A 14,723-nucleotide genomic window follows, 5' to 3' on the forward strand; every position below is an offset into this window, starting at 1 on the left:
AATTTATTTTATTTAAATGAAGTCACACAAAATCATGTTTTTGATATGAAAAGTGCAGAATATACCTATAGTATAGTACCATAATATACAGTATACAGTATATCACCACCACACAGTATTTAACATTTTGATACAATGAACATGTTATGCATACACAAAGACTTACAGTAGCAGCTTCTTGATAAATATGTTTCTATATACACACAGTTTTTACATAAAAGTACTTTTCTCTTAATGTATCCTAAAATATTTGTAGCATACATGATATTTAACTGGAAATGTAAGAACAATGGAAATACAAAATGTGCAATCTTTACTCCTCTTGCTTAACTAACATGCATGATGATGTTTGTCCCAACCAGAAACCTGGCATCATTTTTCCCTTGAAGGAGCTCTTAATCTGCTGCAGCAGTTGGATTTTCCTCATATATTCTCCCCCCTCTTCCTCCTTCTCTTCTTCAACTGCATAAAAATTGATGACACCAGCTGGATGGTCAAGGTACACCCCAATTGTGGTGTATTTGGGAATATCCCAGATTTCAGTGTTAATACCATCGAACCACACCTGGTAATGGGATCCACCCCACCCAAGACCCCAGGACTGTTCATTTTCTCCAAGCCCGCAGGGTCCGTCACTTCCCCTTCTCCCTGCCTCTTCATGGGTGACTCCGGCGACCACCCAGCCTGAATATTTTATTTCCCAGTAAGCTCGGAAGCCCAAAATGCCTTCTTTGCAAAGAACCTTAACGTGAGAGGGGATAAAAACAGCTGAGCATTGGAAATAATGTTTACTGCAACATCTAAATTTGTGAGTATAGTTGAAAAACATACCTGGGGGATATGCTCATATCTCTCTGGTCTGTCCAGGACAGGACAAGTGACATTATCAGTCATGCGTGACACCTTGGATCCACTCTCTGTAATCCACAGCATCTTATTGGCTGTCTTGTCATCCAAGGAAAGGTTGATCCAGTCTGAGGGAAAATGTATGGGTTATTATGACACATAGAAACTGCAGTATTAAAAGATGAGGGGAAAGTAAGGCACAATCATGAAAGTCAATCAGGATGATTCTTACATTTGAGAAGATCAGCTCTGCATGTCGGCTCAGGGATGTTGGGTTCGTAGTCTGGGATCTTTGCTGAGAGAGGAGAATAGTCAGATTTAAGTGGGTTAGAAGGGTTAGGGTTAGGGATAGTTTATAGTTGAGAAAGTTATTAGTTCTTTAAAATAGCAAAAGTATATTTTTCTGGGTTTTTAAAACTCACGTGTAACGGCAGCCACATCTTTGAGTTTTTTTCCTGTAAACATGAAAAACAAGCATGACTGCCTGTTGTTGAATACTTTACTTTCTTTTAGATTCAATTTTAGAAACTTTCATACTAACGATATACCCAATCGGCTCAGACAAAACTGCCAAAAGAAATCCTACAATTCTTGTAGGATCATTTTGTAGTTGTGTTAATAATCAAATTATTATAATCTGCTAAAGACTATAAAGGGAAGTCACTCACCAGGTCTGCTGGCTGTAGGCATGATTCTCGTAGTGGGAGCACTGGTTGGCATCTTTATCACTTCTTATTGTACCGAGGTTTCTTGAATGTTGGCGTCTGTCAGCGACGTATTGCTGCAATGATGCAAACTCCTCTTTATATATCCCTGAGAAAGGGGGTATTAAAGGTTTTGGGCGGCCCCTGGGCATTCGTATGAGAAATTTTGGTAAGGCATGTAGAGATAATGATCTCACTAATGGGCGTGCCATGGTGCCTGCCAAACCAGGATACTCATGTCAATGCCAACACCTGACCCGCTGAACCATATTTATCTGAGTAGTTCTTGAATTTGTTTTTACAATTGCTCTGTCATCTCTTTGAAATCACACACACACACACACACATCTCGGATATTGATATCTGCCAGGGAATGTGAACATCCTGTACAGAACAGAGGCATGTGGATGAGTAGAGCTACTGCACTTTGCGACCTTTTAGAGATAGTGACCTGGTAGAGTTTCATTTTATTTCATTTAGAATAAAGGTAGCTTTTTGATGCAGCTGACTCACTGCTTTATTTATTTTTTGTGGTAGATTTTGAATCTCTGGGGAATGACTTTGAAATCTTTATTTATTTATTTAGTTATCTAATAATTTTAATTCTGGGTCAACCCATTTCTTTTCCTCATTTACAACACCCAGCAAAATGATATTTCCACCTTAATGTAAGATATTCAGAACAACAGAAAAATTTGAGGTAATGACTTTAAATGTCCAGATCAGGGTTTTGGCAGAGATCACTAGTCTGTCAGCACTGCTATAAAAACTGGTTGCCTCTGGTTTGTGATCGTCCTTTGAGAGGAGAATGGGAGGAACTCATAAAGGTATACATCTTACATATATATACACATATATGGGTCAATGACGTATAAGGATTTTCAACAACTCAATTTTAGAATAATAAAAACAAGCATATCTAATGCAGTAGTTCAAACATTCAGATTGTTGTGTACCTGACAATTCATATTACAATTTGAAAGTGATTTTAGTGGGGTTTTTTCAAGATTAATTGGCACTGGCCTTAAAAAAAAGTCATGTGGTGCGACCATGATTCATCTTGAAATATCTTATATAAATAAAAGATCATCATTTACAAAAATTTAAAAAAAATGCAAATACTTTGTTTCCAAACACTTTATATTACTGAAAACTTGTAAAGAAAGATGTGAAGCGTGTCAAGTAAATTAATTTATTTCAAGATGAATCATGGTCGCACCACGTGACTTTTTTTAAGGCCAGTGCCAATTAATCTTGAAAAAAACCCACTAAAATCACTTAATTTCAAATGTATAATATGAACTTTCAGGTACACAACATTCTACTGCATTAGATATGCTTGTTTGTATTATTCTAAAATTGAGTTGTTGCACATCCTTATACGTCATTGACCCATATACATATACAAAACAATCTATTATCCATACTCCCCTCTCAATAAACCCCTTCGGGCAATCTGGGGCAGTTCCAACACTTCAGTGTTTACTGTTTAGTATGTCAGTTGCTCTGCAATCAGTGGCCCAGTCACTCATCTGCTTGGACAGGCAGGAACACAAGAAGGACAAGACAACCTTGCCTAGAGGTTTGGCAGGAAGCCGAAACAGTAAACACTTCGGACACGCTGCACCACATTAGTGAGCATATCTGAAAAGAGGGTTTACGACCAGCAAGATTTTTTTCTTTTGACTCAGGCCACGTGCATTAAAACATTTGTGATAGTAAATGGGTTGATGTGATAATGCAGGTCAAGAGCATGTCTAAGCCTGGCACAATGAACCGAGGAAGCCCAAAGCCAACTGACTCACGGTCAGGTATTTAGGTCATAACGTACAGTACAGTAATGTACTGTATATGGATTGTATTTGGTGTAGACGTTACATTTTTTTTCAGTGTATTGCTCTTAGCTGTTTGTTAATATTATGGATATATGATATTATCATGTTAATGTCCTGTTTTCCACCATGCTTTTTTTTATCACTCAAACTGAATTATTAAAGGTATACAAATATGTACTGTAGTATCAATGATTCTTTTATTCATTTTTTAAATGCAAATTAAGGAAATATGTTTAATATCTATCTTTTAAACTTTATGTATGCAGAGATTGTGATCGCTTGAATAAAAAAGTAATCATTTTAAAAGTTTTGATTCCTGTTGTTTGTTTTAAGAAACAAAACAATTTTTTTTAATTTGCCATGTTTCTATATAAACTTCAAATAAAACTTAAATATAGTCACTTAATCTAAACTTAATCCAATTATATTCATGCAGTCAAAGTTTGACTGAAATCAGGATGCTAGTACATTTTTATACACATTCTATTGATTTTTTTTTCAATGTAAGAATAGGAGTGTGAGGTAAATGCAGGTTTTAAAAATGTTGTTTCAAGAAATATTGACACCTAACCATATCATGTTGATCATTCCTCTGATATACAGTCTATATGTTTTCTTTTAACAATTTTGAATTGTGCAAACAGTTGAGGTCATATTCTCAATGCACCATACTTTTGCACCTGTTCGACCTCACACTTCTTCACATGCTTGAAGAACACACAATCTCCCTTACACATTGAAATATTTGCATTTGCATGCTCCGAATTCATGTTAATGTGTCTGTGTTTGTGTGTGTCTGGGTGTTTGCTTGCATACAATGATCATCTTTTCTACCACCAGTGCTGTCAGTGTGCAATGTGATGAGATCAGTGATGTTCTGTGGAGAGGGAAGGCGGGGCTTACTGGGTACAAGGTGGTGTCCTCCAGACATTGGAACATTCATCTAACCTTTTTAAGGAAAAACATGCATACACAGCTCCAATTACAAGCCTCTTACCTCCCACTCTTCCTCTTGGAAACTTTTGTCTCACTCACATCCACGCCAAATGACCTCAATTCTTTCAACTCTGTCCTCGTTTAAAAGTATATAAGAGAGGCATAAAGCTGTCACGCAGTATAGCCAACTGCGCCACATCACCCTCAGAGAGACCAGCCACATCAGGCTAAGACAGGCTGACTGTATCAAGATGCCCACTACCACCAGAATCGTCTCTGACACCCGGAGGCCAGACAAAGGTGAGCTTTATTTTCTGCATTTCACACAATTTCAAATTGGTTTAAAGCTTAAATACAGAACATGAAATTTAAAACTTTCCTAGATGTATCTACAGGATCTAGATCTTTATGACAACCATCATTATCTAGATCTTAAAGTATTGCAGCATTTATTAGTTGCTGCATTTAATACAGAAATCATCATCAGCAAAGCTTTAAACGTACTGATTTAATATCCTCAGCTTGTGTGTGCATCATTGAGGCTTTTTATTATCCTCTGAGGCAAATCCTGAGTGAATGGGTCAATAGAGTTTATGTCTGTGTCAAAAATGCAATATTTCACTGACTGATTTCATGCTTGTCATTATGAGGGGGCGTGTATAATGGTTTTACAGCCAGCCTGGGAGCAAGGGTCTGCAAGTGTCAACATCATCTGCATTAAAAAGATTTAACATGCTGTATGTATTTAACATGCTATACTGTATGTGCAGCATAATGCCAGTCTTGGAAACAGATGATATTTGGCAGGATTGCATTCAGTCTAATCCAGTGTGAACTCATTGATGTCAGCCTCTGTAGACTGGATTATCAAGACAACAGAAAGAAGGGAAGACAGCAGGAAAACAGAAGTAGACTCATGAATCTGTAAGATAACTTGCAAATGTCTACTCTTGTACAACTAGTTTGTTGTTGCTGTTATTTGCAGAAAAGATTTTTGGCTTTTTAATGATAGGAATCCAGCATCTTGCTCCAGTATCAATAAAAATGTATTTATTTACACACTTTTAAAGTTTTAACTCCATCAAATCAGATTCAGCAAGAAGTTAATCAGTCAAATCCTGTCACAGCCAGACTAACAAACCCCATTCAGATTGCCGCAGTGGGGCTGAGGCTCCTTTCGACTTAAATGTTTTGTATGGTGTCATGTTGTAATGAGGCCAGACAAAGCAGTTATTTTCATCACCTTGTGCTATATCCAGACAGGTGGCTTAAAATGTTCATGTGGTCTCTAGTCAACCTCCAGTCAACTGAGAGATAAATTTCAGCTCATTTAGACGTGACGTGCATACTACATGGTGTAAAAATAACCGTTAAGTTTGAGAAATGCAGATAATGATGACAAGTACTGTAGATTTACATGCAGTTGAGAAAGCAAAGTCTCACCTTGAACTCTTTGTCTCAACACATACCATACACAACCTGCGCTATTGTGCTTCAAGTCATTTTCATTAAAAATTCATGAATTTTGCACATCTTCCTGTTTGCCAAGACAAACTTTGTGAATGTTCTGAGATGATTTGGATGTGTGAATGAAATGGTTAGTGTCTTTTTTGGAAGGGAGGTCGCTTGATATAAATAAAACACATGAGTTAGTCAAAGTTGACATCTTAATGCTGAGGAGATTAAGTGTCTCCTCTTCTTGATGTCCGTCCTTAACTAAAACTGAGCCCTGCCTTCACACACACGATACAAAGCTGGCATCTGGGCTACGCCTGTTCTGTAGCCTCTAATTTAATGATGATTACTGTTACTTGTAGTGAAGCTTAATTTGCTAATGTCTGGCAGACCTCTAATTATTTTGCATGTATGTTACAATAAGCTACCCTACATCATTAATTTTAGAGATAATCAACATGTTTTGCCTGTAAGATAAATTTGTAAGTCAACATAACTTCACATAAACTCTTTTGCAATACAACTTCTTTTTATTTGAGATCAGAAGTAACACAGTTTTGACTTGACTCCCCAACTCTTGATGCTGGTGCATTATTCACATCAATAAATAGACACTAGTTCTACATCCTACATTTTGATTTGTAGAAGCAAAACATGTTTCATCTCATAAACTCCTCTGAACACTCCGCTCTAGTGTGACTGAAGCCAAAGCTGCAGCATGTGAGATGTCTTGGTAATTCCAGCCGCATGGCATGAATCAACCACTGTACCCAGAAAGCATTTGGTTTCTGATGTGATGATCTGACAGAGGCAGATGGTTTTCTAAGTAAACACCGTTTTGTAGCGGCACTTCATCAACTACCGAGACACAACCTGACACATACCGTTGCCTAAAATATTTAGAACCGATAAGTACATCCATCTTAATACATTTTCCTTTTTTTTTTCTTTTTTTGTGCAGTAAAGAAAGTCAAAGCTGGAAACACACCCACAGGTAAGACAGTGAAGTTATTACAAGCTTGACAACGGTTTTCGGTTTTTAAATATTTTGTATTGTAAATGCAGATGTCTTGATTTCACTGACTTCTGTCACTTCACTCCTCAGAGAAGACCCCAGTCTATGAGCCAAATATCCCTGAACCCGAATGCAGAGCTGATCTCATCAAATGTAGGAACAACTTTATCTGTTTTTATCCATCCACAACTAGGTTCAAAAGTATTTTAAGGTTTTTTTTGTTAAATAATAGTTTCTTCCTGTTTTTCAGACTGGATCAACCTCTCCTTTGATGACAAAACAGCCAATAAGCTGCTGTGGATAACAGAGAGTGGTAGTAAAGTGGCCCGTATGACTGATGAGATCACTTGTCCTGTCTTGGATAGACCAGAGAGATATGAGTATGCTCCTCAGGTACATATAGATAATGAATATGCAATATTTAATATGTATTTTCTGTTGATTTACAGTGTTGAAGACAGATATTGAAAAATGAGATGATAGAGTCATAAACTTGTCATCACCATGCTGCGGAGGGAGGGGTTTGATATGACTGTAAAACAGGGGCAACACTATGATGGACCTCAGGGCTGTCCCCTGTGTTTATTTAAATCCTGAGCCAACTGGTTTGGTGTTGCAAGTTGGAGAAAGTGAGGCTGCTCTAAATTCTTCCCAGTGGCAGATGCAGTAAATCACAGGTTATGTTCGACAACATCTAAATTAAACTGTCATTTTCATTCATGTTCTGCAAGGTTCTTTGCAAGGAAGGCATCCTGGGCTTCCGAGGCTACTGGGAGGTGGAGTTTTCAGGATGGGTCGTGGCTGGGGTGGCATACGAAGGAGCAGGAAGGAGGAACAGCGATGGACCGTGTGGCCTGGGGGAGAACGAGGAATCCTGGGGTCTCGGCTGGAGTGGTTCAAGCTATCAGGCCTGGCACAAGGGCCAGAGTTTTGAGATCGTGGGGATTCCTGAGTCCTCTATAATGGGCGTATACCTCGACCAACCGGTTGGTATACTTAATTTCTATGCTGTGGAGAAGGTGAAGAAGGGAGAGGAGGGCACAGAAGGAAAGGAAGTCAAACTTTTGCAACAGGTTAAGAGTTCGTTTAAAGAGAAAATAATTCCAGGTTTCTGGGTGGGGACAAAGTCCCACTGTTTGATCCTAAAGAATGAGGAATAAAGGACTCACATTATAGCTAACATCAGTGATCATGAGCTGAACTGTAGCAACTTTAAACACAAAATGACACTAACATGTCATGTGAAGATTAATCTTCCATGTCACTTATTTACTATCACGGCACCAGCTTTTTGTTTCTTAAATCATATGCACATTGTATCATAATCACAACATATTGTGTAGTGTAGATAAATTCCTTTGATCTTTGATGCAGATTTACAGCGCATAATTTAGAGCTATTCAGAGGGAACAAAGTGCAGCAGGTATAGATTATTTCATCTTCCAATTTTTTGGATGTTCTGGTTTATATTGATATATTTATTTGTATCCTATATTTTTATTCCTTCATTGTTATTGTTTGCTAAAATGTTAAATTCAGTGTGAATGTATGCAGAATGTTTAATATGCAAAAATGTAAATAATAAAGAATTTAACAAGTCACATTTTGTTCATTATGTCCTGACTTTTAAATCTGAATATTGACATAAGAGACTTGCAAAAATATTGCATTGTATTTAATAACTTTAATCAGCTGACTTCTACAATAAATATAGATCAAACAGGTGTTTGACTTGGCATATAAGCTTCCTCTCTAAACCTCTCTGGGCTCTTAGCGTGACATGCAGTTCATGGTAGATGTAGTATTGCAATTGACAAAAACAAACACACTAATGTTCTGGATCTCCATAATGGCCGCTGCAAAGATTACCAGTGTTAAACTTTTTTTTAAATGCAAGAGATGTTGTAATATAGGGAATCCTATCTATTAAACAATGCAAATATCAATGCACTTGATGCAAGACTTAGTAACACTTTCACATCCATGAAGCCTTGTGGGTGTATAGATTAAAATGAATGGACCCCTTGTGGCATAAATCATTATCTGCTCTATATTTTAACATCTATTTTTGGTTTGACTGAGGTGTCTTTATTTATGTGGTTCTGCTTCCTCATGTACCAGTCGTGTTGACAAAATTGACAAGACCAAATTCTGTATCTTACTGTCAGTAGTTTTTAAAACCATCTTCTTCCCTTTCTGAACAGACTCATGAAGTTTCAAGGGTGTCAAATGTCTGTGTCAGCCTTAATTATATCCATATGTCAGAGTCAAGTGCATACACCCCTTTTAACCCCCCCACGGTACGCCTGTCCCACTGACCTCAACACCTCCTTCAAACGCCTACCTCATCTTCACAGAGGGTATAAAAGTCAAGACGGACACAAAGACTTTGCACTTTTACATTAGATGAGTCGAAGAATCTTAAAGGCTCTCAAAGTGGATAAGAAGCACACTGTCTGAAGATGCCTACCAGACCTAATTCTACAAGAATCCTGTCAGAGACAAGCAAACCAGGTAAAACAATCTTGTACAATCTTAAAACAAACAAACATTTTCTAAGATAAATGTTTGTGATGTTGATTCATTGCAATAAATGGGTAAAGTTTGAGCTTCTGATGCATGACACAACCAACAGTTTTTATTGGGTGTAAATTTAAAGCCAGAGTGTTCACACATACAAACTCCTCAACTTGTCTGCTTTCCTAAACTTAAAGGGAAAGTATTTCAAATGTATGCTGAACTTGAGTATTACTTTGCCTACACGCATTTTAATAAACCACCTTTTGTGTTGCCAGAAGAGCTTTGCGCTCAAAAACAACAATATGACAAAAGTTTTTGGGCATCCATGCTTCCTCAGGTTCACTAACACAAGTTGACATCAATGAAGGCAGCCAAAAACATTTCGTGTTCTTGTCTTCTGTATTTAAAAGTGACTTCTCGAGAGTGACCTTCTTCTGTCATCATTACTCAATGTAATAAGGATAATGCACCACTCTTCCTGAGCATAGAGGAAAATCAATATATGAATGTAATTTGTTTTATGATGTTGATTGATATTTTCCATTATAAAAAATTGTTATGAAAGTATCATAGAAGAAGATACTTACAGTGGGGGTTCCCAGTTTCACCCGCTGCAGGGCTACTCATGAATAAGATATTTCAAGAATCAGGTGATGACAGTTAAAAATGAAAAAATTGTCCACACTGTCCATCATTGTCTTGTCATTTTTTAACATGCAGACTTTTGTCAAATTCTTAGTCTTACTCACAACTTGTCTCAAATGTTTATGAATTACTCATTGCTTCAATTCCTCATTGAGTATCATGTTTCATGTCAAGACTGTTAAGAGTGTTGTGTCATGAGCAGTAAACAGCTCTTCACCTCCAGGCAGTTTAACCTTACTAGGCCTTTACATTTGTAGGAAAGAAAATTAAATCCAACAAGAATGAGAAGACAAATGCAGGTAATGGACTCATGCATACATTGACCTATACTCATACTTTGAACATTACTTTGTTTATTTCATTATTATTATTACCTTACTTTTGTTCTATTTTTATTCTTCTATGTCACGTTTGTGGTATCACAAGCCAAGACACATTCTTTGTATGCTTGCATCACTTGTAAAAAGTAATACAACTGTTTCTGATTCTGATTATATAGTGAACATCATTCTTCGTATTGTATTCAAGCCAACTTCCTCTCCTTACAGAAAAAGTTCCCATCTATGTGCCTAACATCCAAGAGCCAACAAGCAGAGCTGAGCTCATTAAGTGTACGTGACTTTTTCATCCAAAATTATTAAATGATCAGCAATATTTTACAGTTTTTGTTGTTAGTTTATAAATAAAAGATACCATTACCTGGTTTTCTCCTGTAGACTGGTTTAATTTGACTTTGGATGACAAGACTGCCAACAAGATGTTGTGGATTTCTGACAGTGGGTCTAAGGTGTGTCGTAGAACTGAGGAGATTTGTCCTGTCCTGGATAGACCAGAAAGATATGAGTGCTCTCCACAGGTCAGTAAAAACAATAATACAAATACATTTATAGGCTATCTGGTAAAGAAACAAATGTTTAACTTTCTTTCTTCCTTTTCTTTGTTTCATTTCTTTGAAGGTGGTTTGCAAAGAGGGGATTTGGAAGATGAGGACTTACTGGGAAGTGGACTACTCAGGCTGGGTGGTAATTGGAGCCACCTATGAAGGAGCAGGAAGGAGGTCAGACTCTGGGCCAAGCGGCCTCGGAGAAAATGAGGAGTCCTGGGGTCTGTGCTGGTCAGGAACACGTTACCAGATTTGGTTTAACGGGGTCAACAAAGATATATACGATGTCCCATATTGCTCAACTATTGGGGTTTACATCGACCAGCCTGCAGGCATTATAAGTTTTTACACTGTAACTGGTGAGGGTGCAGAGAGGGAGGTTAAACTGTTGCACAGGGTAAAGACTACGATTGAGAAGAAGATTCTTCCAGGTTTCTGGATGGGAATTCAATCCACGTGTACAATACTGAAGATAGCAGATTAAACTGTCAAAGCTGATTAAATAGGTTTTGATTATGTTTTGAAATGTTACTGTTAACTGTAGTTGATGCTATATTAACATATTCTCCCAATTCTTATGATCTAATAGCTCAAATCACTTTTAATCAGAGTCACACATGCATTAAGGTCTGGTACTGCCTGTGGTATTTGTTCAAAGAAAACCTTAGTTATTCTTAAACTTTTCGTTTATGTTTTTCAGAAATATTTTTCTATTTTTGTGTATTTATTTGTCTGATTGTCCTTTATTATACATGTCTGATTCTATAGGATCTCATTGAATTTGTATGAAGTAGTATTATATAGGATATTTATGAATATTGAATGTCCTGTGACTTTATGGATTGTGAAATAAAGAATGAGTTATTATAAATGAATGGTGATATACTGATTTTTCCCCCCTTATCTTGTACGTAATTTATGGCCGTATGGAAGGAAATTGTCATATTTTAGGTTTCTTAAAGCTGCAAAATAGTAACTGTCATAGAGATGAAAGCATCTAAATCCACTGAATTTCATGCTTAATATCTACTGATAACCATTTAAAATGAAATCATCATAGGACTATTTACAGCTTCTTATTTTCCATGAGTGATCATTGCCCAGTGGGTAAAAGCCTTTGTGTGTTGAAAAGATAAGGTTGCACACACAGTGTCAAGCACTCAGAGCATCAATCCCTCGTGGATTTTGGCTGAGCAAAGAAGAAGGAGTGAGAATCACACCCGCTGGGTTAAAGGCCTCACTTTGATATGTGAGAGGCTCCAGCCCGAAGATCACTTTCCTACATTGACAGGTGGGCCTCAACTCAGCCGCCTTCACACCTTAAGCATGAGCTTTAGAAGAACTAAAAGTGGGGCACACCAACAAAGACTGAACATCCACACTGCTGAAGGCCCAATGCATCATGCAACCCTCAAGAAGAGCTGCAGTGATCAACTACTCATGAGTCATGCAAGTATTTCATGCACTTTAACTGCCATCATTTGTCCTTCTTATTTATAGCACATTACATACAGTAAAGGTCATGTTTTATTGTGATTATTCAATGCATAGGTCATTGGAACATGTATACATAAGTGGGTCAAAATTAAATGACCCTGTATGTTATTTCTCTATATAGAGCAAGGAATCCCTGTCCGTCTCTATGTTCAGGCAGGTGACATATTAAAGGAAAAACTGGTACAGGTCTGAATGCTTAACCCTTACAGTGAGGGGATCTAGTGGCTCTTATATGCTGTGGGGGACATTTTTCTGGCATGGTTTGGGTCCACTTCGCCCTTTAGAGAGAAGGCTCACTGTAAATTAATACAAAATTGTTCTGAGGGATCACCCTTATCCTATGAAACATGTCTATCCTGATGGGAGTGGCCCTTTCCAGAATGACAATGCCCCCATCTATTGGACACGAGGGGTCACTGAATGATTTGATGAGTATGACAATGTTGTGAATCATATGCTGTGGCCTTCGCAGTCACCAGATCTCAATCCAACTGAACACCTACAGGAGACTTTGGACTGATATGTTAGACAGCATTGTTCTGGCTGCTGTTCTGATCTACTTCATACCTGGCTGTTGTGTCAAAACCTGGTTCACTGAGAAAGGAGCCACAGTCTCAGATCCCAGACACTCCAAACCTGCAGGGGGCAACCACATCAGTGGTGGAACCCCAGGTAAGAGGAAGGAAGTGCCTGAGGGAGCACATTCACCTGCGCACCCATACAGGAAGCATGGTCTGAAATGTTTGGAGCTGGCTCAGTCAGCTGTCTTGCCTGCTCCTGGAGACACCTCACAGCCACAGCTCCTGATTGACCATTGAAGACACCACTGGTACAGAACAGTAGATGTTTAAGTTTGGAGGCCATGCTTCCCAAATGCTTTGATTGCGTGTTTGTGGTTGCAATGGTTATTTTTGTTGAGTAAATTGGAAACTTTATTATGATTTTATAGAAGTACTTTGGTACTTGTGCTTTGTTTCTAGTACTCTAATAGTGACCTTTGGTGTAGCTTGTTACTTTAATTGTTAACCTTTTTGAAATGATTTGAGTTGAATTAATCTGAATAAGTTTAATTTCTTTTCATTTATCAAGTAACATTTATTAATTCATTTATTCTTTATATTAAGAAGTGTGAACTGAAATTATTTGCTATTAATGCCTTTGTCTTTCTGTTTATCCTAGGTTATTAACCTATTCTGTTACACCCCATTCATCCCCTTCTGACCCAAAATAAAAAACTCAAGATTGAACAGAATTGAGTTGTCCATCGTGTCCTTCAGCAGTTGATCAGCCGTTTTCAAGTTTGGGCAGAGCTGTGGTCAACAAATACACACTTCAACAACACATAACTTGACAGTTAATAACCACCGTGGACAGTGAGGACAAGGATTAAAGGCCTGAAGTCAAGCTGTCGACGAGAAGGACTGGAAATTCTCCACCATGGCGGAGGAGGCTCTTGGCAAGTCAGTCAAGCAACTGAAGCAAGAGAGGACCTCAGCTAAAAGTGCCTTCACCAAACAGGCAAACTATCTGAGCAAAGCTGCAGATGGCCTGGTCAAACATGAACTACAAGAGGAGTTCTACAAGCTCAGCTCCCTGGCAAGATGTGTCAGCGATGCAAATGATGACTACAGGGCTGGTCTACTGGCAGATGCTGAAGCAGGAACTGAGAAGGATGAAGAGGTCAAGCTCGACATGCGCCAGCAGGCTGAGCTTGAAAGGACAATAGAAGAGTGCGACGCGAGGCTGGGGGACATCCGTGAAGCGATCCAATCCAACCTCTGGCCAAGATACGGTAAGGAGGAGGTTCACTCTGCAATTGGAGAAGCGGAAAGAGCCTGTGTCAGAGCCCAAGCAAACCCCATCGCTGCTATCAATAGAGACGGCTACGAAATGCAGCTGAGAGAAGCAGAGAGGCTAATCCATGAGGCAATAGCGAGCCTGAAAGACTGGGGAAAAATGGATTCCACATGATCAGACAGCAGACCTGAAAGGCAGATTGAAAGACCTGAGAACATTCCGCAGCAACCTTGAGGCCAGGAGAGCAGAATTCCTCACCGCACAAAGAATTGCAGAAGAGGGAAGAAGAGGATCAGAGCCCCAACTGATGGCAGTTCCACAGCCGGTTCCACAAGCAGTGGTGAGAATAAAGCCAACCAGTCTACCGAAATTCACTGGGTTCAAGAGGAATTTCCACAGATGGAGGAAAGACTGGGAAAGCCTGCAAAAGCAGGGAGAACCGACTGGCTCAGTGGAGGTAAAGAAGTTCCAACTCCTTGACAGTGTGGACGAGAGGATATGCAGAGACCTGCGGCTGTCTACATACAACACTGCTGAAGACATATTCAGAGTGCTTCAAAACAGGTACGGAAACAAGTCAGCAATTGCCT

The 14,723-nt window shown here is 38.6% G+C and overlaps 3 protein-coding genes across 3 annotated transcripts; 2 read left to right on the forward strand and 1 right to left on the reverse strand.

Annotated features, from left to right (window-relative positions):
- Nucleotides 1-313: 313 nt before the first annotated feature.
- Nucleotides 314-1,566, reverse strand: LOC134003860 (tripartite motif-containing protein 16-like protein). The gene is made up of 5 exons (XM_062443212.1): nt 1,515-1,566; nt 1,269-1,301; nt 1,079-1,141; nt 832-974; nt 314-742 (listed from the first exon to the last, which is right to left on the reverse strand). Exons 1-5 carry the CDS (start codon nt 1,564-1,566, stop codon nt 314-316), a joined length of 720 nt encoding a protein of 239 aa, XP_062299196.1.
- A 3,006-nt stretch (nt 1,567-4,572) lies between these two features.
- On the forward strand, nt 4,573-7,951 carry LOC134003861 (stonustoxin subunit beta-like). Its single transcript, XM_062443213.1, has 5 exons — nt 4,573-4,621; nt 6,738-6,770; nt 6,882-6,944; nt 7,042-7,184; nt 7,523-7,951. Exons 1-5 carry the CDS (start codon nt 4,573-4,575, stop codon nt 7,949-7,951), a joined length of 717 nt encoding a protein of 238 aa, XP_062299197.1.
- Nucleotides 7,952-9,253: 1,302 nt separating this feature from the next.
- Nucleotides 9,254-13,154, forward strand: LOC134003862 (stonustoxin subunit beta-like). The gene is made up of 5 exons (XM_062443214.1): nt 9,254-9,305; nt 10,505-10,567; nt 10,673-10,812; nt 10,913-11,295; nt 12,809-13,154. The coding sequence occupies exons 1-5, from the start codon at nt 9,254-9,256 to the stop codon at nt 13,152-13,154; spliced, it is 984 nt and encodes a 327-aa protein (XP_062299198.1).
- Nucleotides 13,155-14,723: the final 1,569 nt, after the last annotated feature.

Source organism: Scomber scombrus, chromosome 21 (assembly GCF_963691925.1).
Source record: "Scomber scombrus chromosome 21, fScoSco1.1, whole genome shotgun sequence".
Classification (NCBI taxonomy): Eukaryota; Metazoa; Chordata; class Actinopteri; order Scombriformes; family Scombridae; genus Scomber; species Scomber scombrus.

Bases quoted from the DNA above. Each gene is read 5' to 3' on its own strand.
- LOC134003860 (XM_062443212.1), bottom strand. From the start codon at position 1,566: ATGCCAACCAGTGCTCCCACTACGAGAATCATGCCTACAGCCAGCAGA. The intron at 1,302-1,514 runs GTGAGTGACTTC...TCATGTTTACAG, and splicing joins GCCTACAGCCAGCAGACCTG to GAAAAAAACTCAAAGATGTG. The intron at 743-831 runs GTATGTTTTTCA...TCTCACGTTAAG, and splicing joins GATATGAGCATATCCCCCAG to GTTCTTTGCAAAGAAGGCAT.
- LOC134003861 (XM_062443213.1), top strand. From the start codon at position 4,573: ATGCCCACTACCACCAGAATCGTCTCTGACACCCGGAGGCCAGACAAA. The intron at 6,771-6,881 runs GTAAGACAGTGA...TTCACTCCTCAG, and splicing joins AGCTGGAAACACACCCACAG to AGAAGACCCCAGTCTATGAG. The intron at 6,945-7,041 runs GTAGGAACAACT...CCTGTTTTTCAG, and splicing joins CAGAGCTGATCTCATCAAAT to ACTGGATCAACCTCTCCTTT.
- LOC134003862 (XM_062443214.1), top strand. From the start codon at position 9,254: ATGCCTACCAGACCTAATTCTACAAGAATCCTGTCAGAGACAAGCAAA. The intron at 10,813-10,912 runs GTCAGTAAAAAC...ATTTCTTTGAAG, and splicing joins GATATGAGTGCTCTCCACAG to GTGGTTTGCAAAGAGGGGAT. The intron at 11,296-12,808 runs GTGTACAATACT...TGGCCTTCGCAG, and splicing joins TGGATGGGAATTCAATCCAC to TCACCAGATCTCAATCCAAC.